General features: G+C 40.8%; 1 protein-coding gene across 1 annotated transcript in view; it reads left to right on the top strand.

Moving 5' to 3' along the window:
* FBLN2 (fibulin 2) overlaps nt 1–15709 on the top strand; it is a 78636-nt gene that overhangs the window by 38846 nt on the left and 24081 nt on the right. The window contains exons 2-5 of the mRNA XM_059823038.1: nt 3995–4106; nt 8394–8523; nt 12647–12833; nt 14307–14513. Of these exons, the coding sequence (XP_059679021.1) occupies nt 3995–4106; nt 8394–8523; nt 12647–12833; nt 14307–14513 (636 nt within the window). The remainder of the gene's footprint in view (nt 1–3994; nt 4107–8393; nt 8524–12646; nt 12834–14306; nt 14514–15709) is intronic.

The following is a 15709-nucleotide window of genomic DNA, read 5'->3' as shown; positions in this document are numbered from 1 at the left end:
ATGTTTCATAATTATCTGTATTTCTTGCCTAGTTTAACTGCATGTATCATCCCTCTCATGTCATATAGTGACTCTTACACATAATACAGCTTTCAAGACTCAAGTATATTTTTAACATTGTTAATCTGCCGCATAGACTGAAGTCCAGTTGCAGTTTGTTATGGTGCTATGTGCCTTTGTGTGTGACCATGAATGTTGCAATGTGGGAGGATAGAAATGGTCATCAAAACCCTCTGCAGCTGGGCTACACAGGGTGAGGGTGCAGTGACTTCAAGTCTGTTTTGGGTTGTCTCTCCCCAAAGCCTTAAGACAACAAAGTAAAACCTACAAAAGTGTGAAGTGCACCCTCTTTTCCCCCTTGCTCTTTTTTTTTTTCAACACATAAATTTGGACTTAGGATAGAGATGAAGCTCTCTATGCCACGATCTCATCTGCAGTCCTTACCGTGCACGTGATTTTTTTTCTGCAGCATTTGCTTGCCGTAATGCTTCTCCCCTTCTCTTTGTAACCTCATGGAGTCGCACAGCTGGAGTTTGTGGGCACAAAAAGGATGGGGTTTGGCCTGGAAGCTCAACTGTCCCTCTTAGCGTCAGCTGTCACAACTGTTACTACTTTTTTGGAGTTACTGTTGACTGATGAAAAAATCAAAAAACGGGAAGGGCTGGCACAGAATGGCAGTCGGGTGGCAGGTGGTGCCGGGTTTGATGCTCCAGGTTGCTGCTGGTTTGGACACACGAGGCTGCAGCTGCAAGGAGCCGAGTCTTGTCCCTTGCCGTAATCTCCTCTCCTCACCCATTCATCTGAGTTAGTGATGACGAAGGTATTTTTCCGCAGATCATTTTCCCTTTTCAGTGAAAAACGTAGTTAAAAAGTTGAAATATATTAACTAAGAAGCGTGGTTTGGAAATGCTTCATGTTCCTGTCCGCCCACAAGGATGGGGTCCATGTTGGAAATGAAGCTGCCGCAGTACTGCTGCGCAGCCGGGAGTAGAGCAAGAGGCAGCAGCCCCCGCAGAGCCCCACTCACCTCCTCAAGTGGCTCAGTCTTGGCCCTGAGCTCACCCACGGGAGGAGCGGGGGCAATCCTACCTATCCTTGGTACCATGGCTTAATCATATTGCAAGACTGTCCCGCAAACTGTGTTTCATCTGGCTACGGGAGTGGTCAGCACTGCTCAGCCAAATCAAATTCAGGTCTGTTAAGGCACTGCTATAGAGTATGTGAAATGAACTCTATTGGGGATCGAAAAACAGAGAAGGAAATGGAATTTGGTAATTTTTCTCCCGTGAGGTCTTGGTCAGTCATGGAACATGTATTCTTTCTTTCTCCCCCTCCTTTTCCCTCCTGTTAAATACAGTTTCTTAAAGTTGTTTTCTCGTGAGCAGACATTTCATGATTGCAAGCACTATATTTTGTGTATGTTTAATTTTTCTAGTTGCCTTTTATAAAGCAAGCCATGCTGGTGATGAGAACTTTCCAGTTTCCAAAAGGTAATATTATCCCCTAAATTAACTGTAACAAGTACAAAGGAATAGTCTTCTACTGAGGAGGTTTCTATTATTTGTCTAAGTGCCAATATTTTTTAACATTAAAGATAGCACTATATTTCAATTAAACTTCTTACCCTTGATATCTAATGACTACTTAGCTCTACAAGACACTGTGTAAAGTTCTTCTACTATTGTTTGAAACATAGAATAAGTGCTGTAAATACATGACAGCAGAAATATGCTGGTAACGTAGACTGTCTCTGTTTCTTCTGAATTGTGCAGCATGGGTACCCAGATGTTTTGAATTGTAGCCATTTCTAAAAATGTCTCACTTACAGTTAAGTGTTACAATTTTGCAAAGAAAAATTATTTGGCTTGATACCATATACCAAATGCAGACAACAGAAAGGATCCTGTTAACTTTTTCATCAAATCTGCCCTATTGGAGAAGCTGCCATCTAACACTGCTGTCAACATGCAGGAGGAGAGGGTTCTCAGTTCAGGTGGGATGATTGCAGAGTCCCTCCTATCAATCGGAATACAATTCCCTGACAGATCAAAATTGTGCAAGGCCAGTCTAGTAGAGGCCGGCTTCCAAATGTTTAGGTTTTTTGCCGAGTCTTGACAGGAGAGCGCTGCACCTTCGGCAGTGCCATTCTGCAGCAATGGCATTTTTCACAAAACCCTTGTAGAGAAAGATGTTCCCCACTCCTACTGTCAGCAGAACTGATTCAGGAGCGATTTATCTAAAAACTGGCTGAGGGATCTTGAAAATACATTGTTCTGCAGTGCGGGTTGCTGGGTGTTGGTCAGGGAGTGCTCAGACGTGGAGTTTCCCAAGGTCCATTGCACCCACACATCTCCTACAGCTCAACTTCGAGGTGGTTTTGCCTTGTTTTCTCGTAATGGTAACACCAAACCATGCCAGAGACTAGACTGAAAGGATGAATAAAAATGCACAAAAAGTTCCTTATATCCATATAAATGTCTTTAAAAGGAACTGGGGCACTTCTGATGAGCCAATGGAGCTGCTCCAACTCATCAGCACAGGGCCATTGATTCTTTGTGGAGAAAGCAGAGCCCTGTGGTCTGATAGACCATGTTTATTATGTGTATTGACATGTATGTCAATACTGTGAAATCACGGCCCCCGAGCACTTGTAATGCACCTCATGTCTCTCTAAAAGGCATCTCTTAATTTTCTTACTTTTTATCCGTGTAACTGTTCCCAAAGCAGACAGCTCCTGCTGCAGACCCATTAGTTGGGAAGGGGGAGACCACGTGCTTTGTGCGATGGAGCCCATCCACTGCCTGAGCAGTTGCAGGAGAAACCTGCCTAATGATACAGCACAGCGCTTGCAGCTGCTGCCACGGAGCAGGCTCCTTGCACTCCAGCATCAGTTTGGTTGGCTTATGTTATTGTTTCTTTGGTGTTTGCACACCAGTAGCATGGCAAATGTCCCATCATGAAGTAAACTTCTGTACAGACTCCAAAAAAATACTGTTTCTGCTCAGTCTGATGTGACCTGAGTCTGTTCTATACAGTAGGTATATATGTAGTACATTGCAAATCCACTAGTTTAAGTCGTATTTCACTGTAACCTGAAAATTTACATCTTAAGTGGAAATCCACAAGGAAAAATGTAAAAACTAGTGCAGCAGTCTACATGTCCATCTCTCTTACTGCATCTTAGTGCCAGTGTTTTACATGAGCTCATTAGCAGAGTCAGAGTTATGTCTCTGAAACCCTTTTCATTTTGGTTTTAAACCAGCTGAATCCTCAAATTCAGCCACAGGGCACTCTAGGTGTATGTACTCTAGGTAATTCTGAGGAGTAAAATTTTTTACTTTATCTCATGGAAGCAATTTCTTAATGCTACATATGTCAAACCCACTAAAAGCATCTTTGTTAGCGACCAAGAACTTTAAGGGACCATGACAAAGAATGTGTTTCAGTTTGTTGTTACTCATCAGTGAAACTTCGTATTTACAATTTGGTATAAGAGAACTATTGAGGCTTGTGTGTGCCATATGCCAAGCTTGTGTACACTCTGTGTGCTGTATTTTGGTTGTTGTGAACTTTACTTGGACGCCTTTGCGCTAGCCCAGCTAGTGGTAGTGAAGACACTGTTACAACAGCATAATGACTTATTAAATCGACTTGTGTTAAGTGGCCAAGCATGATTTGTCACATTTTTTTTTGTTCGGAGATGTCACAGGTGGAGTTGTCTTCAAACCAGTTATGTCTTTCATTGTGTTTAAAACTATGATTTGCTTCTGCTGTTCCTGCCTGAAAGATATTACCAGGCAATCAATTATGTCAAGATACTGCAGGTATCAGTTGCCTCTTTCTTTTTTTGCCTATAACCAAACGAAATGTGGAAAGAAAGAAAAGAAGAAGAAAAAGGTCAACTATTGTTAATTTAAAGATCTTCTTAATTAAGAAAACAGAGCTAAACCCAGTCCATTCCATACAAAAAATTCTGGGTATATGTTTTATACAGGTTCCACAAAGGAATTGATTGAGAGCTGCTGTGGAGCTGGACAACAGTGGGCTATAGACAACGGGGAGTGCACAGAAATCCCTGTAAGTGGAATGGATGGTGATATTTGCAGGTACGTAAGGCAAAACCAAGCATTTTAAATTAACATAGAGAGCAGCCCTTTAGAAGAAATCAAATGGTTGTACAATTCGTGGGATGGTCAGGAGACTGGGAACTGTTTAATTCGTTATATAAATTATTGGTAGACTGGAAATATGTCATGGCAAATTAAAAAGAAGGCTTTCCCCCTCCCCTTCCCAAAAATCTAATCTAAACAAAAGCCTTTTAAGGTTTCTTTTCCTCTCTCACATGAGCAGAGCACAAATTCGTCGTTCCCAGTTTTATGCACATCTGTGGAGTTGCAGATAAATAGAAGGGCAGAGTTTGTCTTCCATTTGGCAAGTGCTAAATGCAGTGATTATCTGTATCATTAAATGATGTGTTTATTGTCCAATATGAATGGCTGCTGGTTCCGATGTCTCTGTTCAGCTGGAGGGGGGACCATACGCCTTGATAACGCTGCTGGTATCACTAGCATCTGGTCTGAGTGAGGGTGCCAGATTCAAACTGCACAGCAAGGAAAGAAGAATGGGTGCAGAGTAACATGGGCAACATATTATGCTAGCTGCAATCCATCCCGTCTCTCTCTCCTCCCCCCTAGTCTGAAACAGGCCTTAGGGAGGGATGAAGGCAAAGTTATCTGAGACTCACACGGTGCAGCATAAGCCGGATGGATTTCTCTAAGAATGATCCCAACATTTCCAACCTTAAAAAAGTTTGGCATAATTGGTTTTATCAGAGTTAGCATCATTGCACCTTTCTGAAGTTACTGGGAGATTAAAATCCCCCCCACTGGGATCTGGCATGGCATAACTGACACATACCAACTGTCTAGGAAGTAAAGACAGATTAAAAAATTCCAGCCTTGGCCTAAGTAGGTGCAAATCCAGTACATTAATGAGTTGCACCTGCACATCTGAGGCTGGGTTTAGATGAAAAAGCCAGATCCTAAATGTTTCAGTCCCTGTGAATCTATTGGGATTTGAAAGAATAAGAGATCAGGAGTTCAGTTGTTTTACTTCCAAATTGCAGTTGTTTTACTTCCAAATTTCAGTTGTGTCCCCGTTTTAAAGATTTAAAACCACCTGTAAATATTCTGTGTAATGAAAACATTTCATGTAAAAAAGAATTCAAATCCGTGGCCTCAGAACCTTGAAAGCATAGACAAAAACTTACTGCTCCCACAGGGAGACGTGCCAGTGTGCAGAGCTGGTCACCGTGCGCATATCCAAACCTCAAGTGCACCATTTTGTGTGCCAGAATGCCTGCAAGTAAAGCAAGCTCTCAAGAGTCTGCCACTAATTCGACTCGGAATCTAGAGGTTTAAAAAAGTAGATGATAGATACTAATTGTAAAAATTAGTTACTGTTCTGCCAGGATAGTTGTCTATAAATACTTGGGTTTTACAAGTGACCGCCACTGCACTGAAGGATTGATTTTTTTTCAGCTGAGGCAAATGAGTGAAGCCTCCCCTGTGTCTGCTGAGGCTGTCGATTGTTTATATAGAGGTTGCAGATTGAGGTGTCTGTTGTTTCCAAATGCCATTTTGGGGTTTTCAAGTGGCAAAAACTCAAAAGTTAAAGCTACTTGTTGAGGTATTTTGATGTCTCTGGACGTTCATGTACTAACTTGGCCTATCTCTGTGTAGTCACCAACACCACTAACTGCAGGATGGGAACTGGGACTATCTACAAGAGATCATGTGTAGTAACTAGATGAATGAACTTAAAATAAAGCAAGTTACAGGAAATCTTCAGACAGTAAATTAATATTTGGATGTAAAAATACTCCCAGAGCTTGTACCAGTGGCTATATCAGAAATAGGATGTTAGGCTAGATGAAATCTCATCTGACCCAGCGTAGTAGTTTTTATCTCATAATTGATATGTGTTTTATCATAACAGAGCAATGTTTATCTGGGTGGCATTTACATGAGCTGTACAAGTATGAATCCTGCTTTTTGCTGACACTCTGTGTCCCAAGTAGAGATTCACATCAGTTTAATAAATTGACGTCATTTCTCTGATCTTAACTCATTAACTCTTTCCCTAAAGCAGAAATGTTCTGAATCTTCTTTGAACCAACAATTCGTTTATCTGGTCTGCGAAGAGTAGGTTTGTGAAGAAGTAAGAAGAGAATGTGGTTAACGCTGTTTGTTCCCAATTCATTTTCTCGTAATACAGTAACTGAAACTGAGCTGTGCTGATAGTTAAATAAATGCTAAAATAAGAAATGGCCAGTGATACTCCAATGCTCCAGACAATACTGTTTCTACTATGTATTTTGTACATGAAAGGAATTTCTCATGGCTAAATGTCACATTTCAGAAGAACATGAATCCATAGAGATGTCAGGGTTTTAATACAGTAAATAGTTTGCACATATAAAAATGCTTCTGGTAGCATTTTGTCATTTCTACAAATGATAACAACTTTTGGTTAGTTGGGTTTTTTAAAAAAAAAATTAATGGAAGTTTGAATGTCTTGTGTAAGCAATAATAGTTAAATTACTGATACTTAAATATATTTGGGCAATAACGATTTGTTGCACAAAGAATTGTATTTCTCCAGCTGGCAATTAATACTGGATTAGAAAACTAACTTCCTTGGAAACAAAGCACATGGAGGTGGTAACCCCCTGCCTGTAATCAAACCCAAACCACTGCTTTCTGGTTACACCCCTGTTATGCTATCCAGCATAAAAATATTAACGTAAAGCTGACACAACAGGCCATTGGTGTGGGGAGAGTGGCCAAGTGGCTGTCACTAGCTGGTTTCTACCGGAATAAGAGACATCCCTTTCCTTTCCCCCCCCCCTCCCCCTTCCTTTATTTTTTTTTTTTAATTGAAGCATTAGAATGAAAGCTGTGAATTGGAAATACATTCTTCTCAGGAAAGAAAAGGTTTAGTTTCCTAGGACAACTATATTTTATTACAGTAATAATGGTATTTGGCGGACAAAAGTTGTTTGCTTGCAAATATTTCTGTTGCAGGAGAATTGCTTTGCTGTGAGGCACTGACTGTTAAAATGCATCAACCTCCCATTCATCGTTACCAGGGCATCCCATAAGGCAATGTGCCCTGTGACAATGCATCAGCAAAAGATAGTTAAAACATCAAGGTATTCTTGGAAAAAAAAAAACTTAATTCCTTCATGCCACCAAATCTGTCCAGAACAGGAATTTACCCTTACTCACAGAATCATTGAGGATGGAAAAGACCTTTAAGATCATCAAGTCCAACCATCATCCCAAATAACATAATTATTTCATTTGAGTTTTAACATGTTCATCTGTGTCACATGTGCCCAGTGTACAGGTCATGTACTCAACATAACCCCCTCAGGAGAATTCTTGTAGCCTGCAGCTCTCAGTCCTCGCCCTTGCCCACCATAGGGGCCCTTCCCTATCCCGGGACCAGACACGCACCCCTCCTGGGGTGCTGCTAGTCTCCATGCTGATGGATTGAGAGAAGCCAAAGGGACTATGTGATTTTGTCTGCCCTTTTGTATATGAATGAAAGAAGCAGATACGTCTTTAAAGCGGTGGGGGAGAAATCCGCTATAGACTTTTTATTATTTCAGTGAACATCTATCACATTTCATTTAGGAATTTGCCATTTCGATTTTTAATCTGTTTCATTTCAACCTTCAGTGAATCTTGTTAAAATGTTTGATCTGAAGAGTCATATATAGGAAATGTACATTCCCAAAGTACTTCATATAGAGTGATCAAATCACCCATAACCTTCTCTTTGATAACTGAAGTTAGAGAAAAGCTTAAATTCTGGGTTACAATCTGTGGGGCTATAAAGGAGAGTTTGTAGGGGTTTTGAGATGACACTTTCCTTAAGTCCTGTCCAGAGCTTCAGTCCTCTGGTTCATGAAGAAGTACATAGAGGTGCGTTTCCCTTTCCCCACTTCCCAGGGAAGAAGGTTTCTCTCTGTTTTCTGTTTCTGAAACCTTCTGAAGACTTCTGAGAGGCAAAACATGGGGAAGAGGAACTGTTGCACAAATATAGATGAGCTGCAAGGGATATTGGTGACCAGCCTTTGAGAGGCAGTAACCTAAACACAAGAATTCTTGAGCGTTTATCAGTACATCTTTTTATTACAAATGAGAAAAAAATACATCCTGCAAAGGTCACTGGTACCATCTGTATTATACTAGTATAGACACACATGTCAAAGAGAGACCAAATCTGTGGAATGTATTGTGAATCCAATTGTCTGGGTTTTTTTGCATCCCATCATGATGTCTTCTCAATGTCAGTGAACGCTTGACCTCTGTGATCCTTTGCAGAATTGCGCAGAAGCAGTGTTGCGTCTCCACCGTAAAGGAGAACAGCTGCCTGGCTGGCATGATTGCTGCAAAGGAAGGAGATGTGTGCGGACCCGAGGAAAGTGATCCCTGTGGAGGATCATCATATAAGGTAAGTTGTTGTGATGCTTTTATAGGTTTTGCTTCAAATATGAGGTGTCCTCATTTCTTGCATTTAGCAGTAATTTATTCATACCATATTATGGAGCGCAGTAAATTATAAAGTTGCAGGAAAGTGGCAGGGTAATTACACTGTTTGTGTTTAGGTTTCAATTGCCTGGTGACGCAGTCCCTTTTAAAGCTTCACAGTAATGTTATTTTGAATTATTTCCATCTCCATTTTTAAGATTTAACTTGCTGTATTACTTTTGCTTCCTCACTTTGGAAGTAGCTGAAAAGACCATTTTAGTTTTCCTATCTATGTTGTAGAAGAATATAGGAAATGATAGGGCAGAACTTAATCGAAGGTATAATGCTCAACCCATTACTGAACAGTTTGCTTGTCTACAGTGTTGAACTGCAGCCTCATTTCTCAGTTAAACAAAACGATGGACTAGAGGAGCAAGCATTTTAGATGATGATTGAAGCTTTTGTTGATAAGTAAAGGCAGACCATTAACGAATGGTTCAAATCACAAATCACGAGCCACAGCCTCAGCTTGTATAAATGAGATTTGCATTACGAGAATCAGTGGAGCCAAACCAATTCAAACCAGTTTGAAGATTCAGCGTCTTGCTTGCTCGCTTGTCTTGTTTTTACCAGAAGGGTGCATTTCAGAATTCATTTCACTCAGATAATAATTTACATAGCTATACCTAAGCTTAAGTGCAGTTTCCGTTGTCTCAGCAGGAAACTGATTAGTTCTGTCTGTTCTTATACATTGGTGATTCTTGCGGATAATTGTTCACTGGAAAAGCAAAATACATGGATGTCTACCGCGGAGTTTAAAGTTTAATTAGCTATGCCAATTTGTCATTTTCAGAACTATTATTTACTTGAGTCTGGAGTCTACTATTAGAATCAAAAGAGAATTTGTGCGTTTGGGAGAAGACATTAATATTTCTCAAGTGTGACAGAATTATTATTCTTAAGTTCTCACCTTGGGTCTTTTGCATGCCAGACAGAGCACAAGCCATAGAGTAAGTCTTATCACACATGCCATTCCTCCAGAGGAAGTGGAGAGGGAAAACTTCATCATTCCTGTCTGAACTGTAACAAGTTACACAATACTCTCGTGGAATAGCACCTTGTGCCAGTTCCAACGTCATGTTTTCCTTCAAGAGAAACCATCTGGAATAGTAAAATTATCGGAGGAGCAGCTTTGCTCTCCTCTTTAGCTCCTAAGTCATTGCAGCTACTGCTTGAAAAACATAATAAAAATGAATAAATATGAAGACTGTTGAGACTTTAAGAAAGGCTTTCTAATTTTATTATAGTTAAACAGTCTTTCAGAGGTGACCTTGCAGAAAATGCTGACAGTGTATAGCAGTGTTTCCCCTAATCTGCTCCGCTATTAGTGACTGCTGTGTCTGGGTGTCATAAATCACAGAAGTTTGTCTGGAATGTGGAAAAATATGTTTGCTGCCCCAAAGGCTTTGCAAGACATTTACACTGTCCTGCCAAAAACTAGGGGTTTTACTTCCAGGTAACAAACATGTGTAGGTCTTCTTCAGGCATTTTAGATGCGGGGCCCTTACTTTTGCTTCAAGATGAATGCAGCAGTGCCAGTTCTTTAGATCAAGGTGTGCAACTTATGTTCAATATGACTTAATCTTAGACTGATTTTACCTGTTATTATTTACTCTAAGACAAAACCCATATGCCTAGGGGCTTTTTGCTAGTGGATGGAGAAGCCACCATGGTAAATCAAATTATGCTGGATTCCAGGAACGATATTTTTGAGAGGAACATAGGAAGTTGTGAATCAAACAGCGGTTCTCAAGGCATGTTCCTCAATGTCAATGTAAAAATAGTCATATTTGTTATTAAATTGGTTGTGGAATTCTGGTGAAGTTCAAAACGTAGCTAATAGAAGATCAAGACGTTCAAGTTTTAACGCTTTAGAAGGAACTGTTTGACAAACAAGTTTTTCCACTGGAAACTGAGACACTTGTGTTCACCTGGAAAATATGTGAACCCAAAAGTGTGTGACTGATTTAATACTCTCTGTGATGCCTGCACATGGGATAAATTGTGAATCAAAACTATGACTGAAAGAAGCCATATTATTCAAGGCAAATATTCCAATATTTTACAGCACTTCAGTAAAAACATGTATTATCCTTAACTTCATTTTGCATATTGAAGCTGAAAAGATTGTACCAAGACTAAAAATATTTACAGGAAGTAGAATTTTCAATTCATAAAATTTTGAACTTGGGGATTCTGGATTTGGGGAAGATGAAAACAGGATTTTTCTCTTTTCTAGCATGACCACAATCAATTATAGTTAGATTATTTTTTTTTAGTACATCTTTTGAAAAGATGATTTAGCCCATTTAGTATCAAAAATAATTCATCTTCAGGACCTGTACTGTGAACTTTTCACAAACATGTATTTGGGCACATAAAGGCAACTCTTTATGGCTGTGCATATTTGCAAATGTGAATAACATCTACTATTTATGATGGGGACTTTTCAAACTAGAAAGCAGGGACATAAAACATGACCTGTAGTCATAGGTACTGGGCTGAACATGCAAGGGGCTCGTATTGCATGTGAGATGCCCAAGGAACTCTAAAGCTACAGTGTTTGAATCTTGAAAAAAGTGACTCAGCAGAAGAGTTTCTGCAGATTGAGCCATTAGTGGACAAGTTTCCCTGTCTCCCTAGTGGAGACAGACTCTGGTTTAATGTGAATGCCAGCCTAGGATTGCTAATCATGAAACGTGATTCCTTTCCATTTCCATACTGCATCCAACCCTTACAACACTGCTTCTCTTATTTGCTCTCCTCAGGTCAGAGATCTCTCTCCTGGGAAGTGGGAGCTTAGTTCAGTTTTCTTCTGTTCTGTTCTTGGACTTTCTGTTGACATAGCTAACTGGTGCCAGTTTGAATTATGACCTTCATTTTATGTGTCTGACGCCTTTTCGTAGACTGCATATTTGAATAGACTGAAATAATTTCTCTTGGTTCAGAGAGGCTGTTTCAGCGTAGCTGCAAACCACAAATGAGCGCTGCTGGGCTGGATGTCTTGACTATTAAAGGAGTTGCAGAGGGAAAGAGACTCTGCATTTTATAACTATTCTGTCAGTGAAAGCTTCTGAATATATATAGATATTAGGGATGTCAGGACTTACAGTCACTTACATTTAAATCCAGACAGGCACCTTCAATTCACATATGATCCCTGTATGTCTCTGTAGCAGAGACTAACAGCTTCTCAGCTTCCTTCCTTGATTAGGTATCCACTATGCATATGCGGTGTGGACGTTCTGAATTTGATATCATTTATCTGATGTATTTTTGTGGCCTGACTGTGCAATAGATTTATATGTGACTGATTCAAGCACAGCACAGTTTTTGTCTGCCACCTGCAGCAGAGGAGACCGCAAGAGAGACTACATTTCAGAGATGCCCTATTGCATCAACATGTCAGTGAAGCTGCTGCTTAGATGCACTCAGGAAAGAAAAGGAAGGCAAATAGCTCGTTAAATATGCCCTGGCCTTTCTCTAGCCACTGTCTCAGCAGGATGCTGTCCAGGACAGTCAGGTAATTAAAGGTCACAGTAGGTTTGCAGGGCAGTGGTGCATAGAGGAAAGAGTCTTTACTGACGTAGCTCAGATGCTGCTGCTGATCCTCATGTCCATGCAGGATATTTACAATTCCTTTCACACTGCTTCAAACAACTAACCATTTTTTGAGATCTAATGCGAAGAGGTATAGGTCTGTATTATTTTGTTTATTATAGACTATATACAAAGCAATGGCTGTGTGCAAGAGCTAGGAAGAGGTGATCTGCGGCACAACTACTTCCTTGCATGCGAAGCTGCTGAAATCATTGTCACAGCGAGAGTTTGTGTTTAGCCTGGTTGCAGTTGACCCATTTGTGCAGGGATGGCAAAACCAAGCACAAGTAAAGCTTTGATGTTTGCAACTGTCTAAACCCAAAGTGCTTTTCCAGGTGCTCCACTGTTAAAGAAAGCACAGATCAGTTCCAGGTGTGTGTGTGTGGGCTCATCCCTGAAGTGGACTGTATTAAATCCTTGTTACTGATAGTCTCCTCCTTTTGTAGCAATGCTGTGATTGCTGTAATCTGGGCCTGCGATTAAGGAGCGAGGGGAAAACCTGTGAGTCCAACATAAATCTGGGCTACCCCTGCAGTCATGTGATGCTATCCTGCTGTGAAGGGGGAGATCACTTTATCCATCCAGAAATAAAAAGGCATCCTGAACCTTTGCCAACAGTGACACCTGAGAAGGGTAAGTGTCCATTTATGATTTGAAGACATTGCAGATAAGGTCGCTGCCTCATACGGTCTTACGGGGAGGTGCTGGAAGGATTAATGCTACAGGAGTGCAGTTGCCTTCCCTCTCAGATCACGTATAGACTCTCTTGTTATTAAAAGAGTTTTGAAAAAGAGAAAAATACGTAGGTGTTTCTGATCCTCAAAACATACCTTCTTTAGTAGTTTGGGGTTTTGTCATCGGTGTGTCCGTCCCCCCGCCCCCCCCCTCCCCTCCCCCCCCCCCCCCCCAGTCACATAGTACAGAGACCTGCCACTAGCCCTTGGTAAGAAGCAAAAATGAAGCTGGTCATTGTCTTTTAGCAGAAGCAATCCTGAAAGGTTCTGCATAAAGCAGAAGTGAGTATTTTCCAGCCAAAGTAGTCCCATGGATTATGATACCAAGAAAACATCCTGGGAATAGATTTCCTGTTGTACTACTGAACATCACAGCAGCTTTCTGACGGCACACTCTGGAGAAGCCCCAGAGCACCGCAAGTTTGATTTTACTCTTTCAATGTGTGAACATAGCGATGCTGAAGAGCTAAGTCAAATCCCAGCAGCCAAAGAGGCATGACAAAGGGAGCATGACAAATCCGGACCTTGGACAGTTATGCTTCCTCCCTCAGCCAGAGGTCACACTCCTTCCAGCATCACTCTGTACCCACCTGTCATGCATGAGTTCCACGATAACCTCCTGTATATGCCAGGGTTCCATTTTTGTCCATTCTTTTCTAATAAATTAAATGTGTATTTTTTCTTGCCAACAAATGTAAGGGTTTATTTCGACCTAACTGAGACCTCACTGAGCGAGGAAATTTGCACGTGCGTGTTTAAGAAAAGCTGACTGAGAAACTCACTGAGCAATTCATTTCAGTATTCCAGAAAGTCTTGTCAAACTTGCTCAGGAAATGAAAAAGATAGTGCTTTTGCCAGTGTTCAAAAGCAGTGAGTAGGATAGCCATGTCACCATTAAGTGGGTCCCAGGATGTTTGTAATGCTAGCTACAGAAGTAGCTAATAAATTAATAGTGGTGTTGAAAAGAGTTTCTAAACCAGCTGGATAACTTTTTCTCCTGAAATTAGAAATCCAGCGTGGTTCTTCAGTGGGGCCAATTTCAGATGGGGCTTCAATGTGATACCTCAGTTCAAATAACAACAGCAATGGCGTTAGTAGTCAGCGTGAAAGGTGAGCTTGTGACCTCCCAGGGTCACCCTTTTTCTTGGTGGCTCCTCTAAAATGTCTGTCCCTCCAGCCTTACAGAAGGAGGTAGTGGACCTTCAGCACGATGGTCTTATCTTCAGGATGGGTTCATTTTCTCTTGTCCTTGGAGTAACTGTTTTGGGTAAATTGGACTGTATCTGGAGTTTGTGTGACCAAATGCTCTGTACTGTACAGTCCTAATGCCAAAACATACATTAGAGAGCCAGCACGTGTTGTTCTGTTGTAGTTTCAGAGACAGAAGATCACAATGAAGCTTTGTCCATCAGTAACGAAGCTGAACTGTCAAATAACCTGCCTGGAGATGACCTGGATGAATGTCTTATCTATGGTGGGGAACTCTGTCAGCATTTGTGTATAAACACCGTGGGGTCCTACAAGTGTTCGTGTTTTCCAGAATTCACTTTGCAAGATGATGGGACCAGCTGCTCTCCAGGTGAGAAAATGGGCAGGAAACACCATGAATGATGGTGTCTTTGTGCCGCCTGCATTGATCTGCCAAGCTTTTCTTTTAGTTTCTCTGTAGTTTCTGTGAGGTTTTTTATGGGTACTGATGCATGGATATTTTCTGGGGAAATTGGACAGGTTAATAACGTAAAGAAAAACAACCATTTAGGAAACTTAATTATGCTTCATTTTTGTGTATCAGTGGCATGAGATCAGGGTGGAATTTAATATGTTCAAATCAAGTCCGTTTTCACTTTTCAGGAGAGGATTTGTAAAGATTGTCAATGAGATACCTTTTCTTCTTAGAGTCATTTTGTATTTCACAGTTAGCTTTCCTTTAGATAAACTTTACTCAGTTCAGTTAGCATTGCTTCCTGAACTTTGATTTTTATCTAAAATCATTAACATCTTTCAGTGATACAAAATCTAAATATATCTAGTGTGGTGGAAGTCTTGAAAAGAAGGTCTATTGTGTTGTAATTGTTTTGATGTCTGGAGTTCTCCAATGGCAAGCTTTCAAATCAGATAACCCGAAAAGTTGAAGCCTTACATTAGTTACAAGTGCTTTCAGTTATTTAACAAGCAAAATAAGTTTTGCCATCCAATGACAAAATTCCTTAGACTTCAAATACTTTCTGCCCAAGCCAAACAATGAGCATTCATTATGTCATTCTTCTCAACGTGATGTTACAGCACTTATATCAATAACGTGTTTGACAGTGTTTCTGCGGCAGCTGTCTGCTCTGTTGTTTATATAAAAATTCTGGGAAAGGAGCCTAATCCAAAAGAGGTAAAGAAAATGGTTCTTACTTTAGTGCTGCAAAATCTGGCTTGATCGCTCACCTGGAGCATATGTGTGTTTTTGTTTTGTTTTGCTTTGCTTCTCCCATTTCTAACTTGGTTGAAGTGCAGATTTGGGTTAATTCATCTTGTATCTGGGTAGTCAGTATTCTTGGCAGATCTGCAAGACTGCGGTGCTTATGGCTGTGCCAAGAGGTGTAGAGCGATTTACAGATCTTAGCTGAGGTAGAGGATTGCAACAAGGGTAGGGGACTGCGAGTGAGACATCGAGACACATAGGAAGAGTGAGGCGAGGAAGGGCTGCTGCTGTCATTGTGGAGTCCTGGGTCAAATTAAAGGCTGGGTGAGGGAGATGGCAGGGCAGGGCACCTCACTCGCTACGCT

The sequence above is a fragment of the Gavia stellata genome, chromosome 12 (genome assembly GCF_030936135.1).
Source record: "Gavia stellata isolate bGavSte3 chromosome 12, bGavSte3.hap2, whole genome shotgun sequence".
Taxonomy (NCBI): Eukaryota; Metazoa; Chordata; class Aves; order Gaviiformes; family Gaviidae; genus Gavia; species Gavia stellata.
This window is presented reverse-complemented; position numbering and strand designations above follow the sequence as displayed.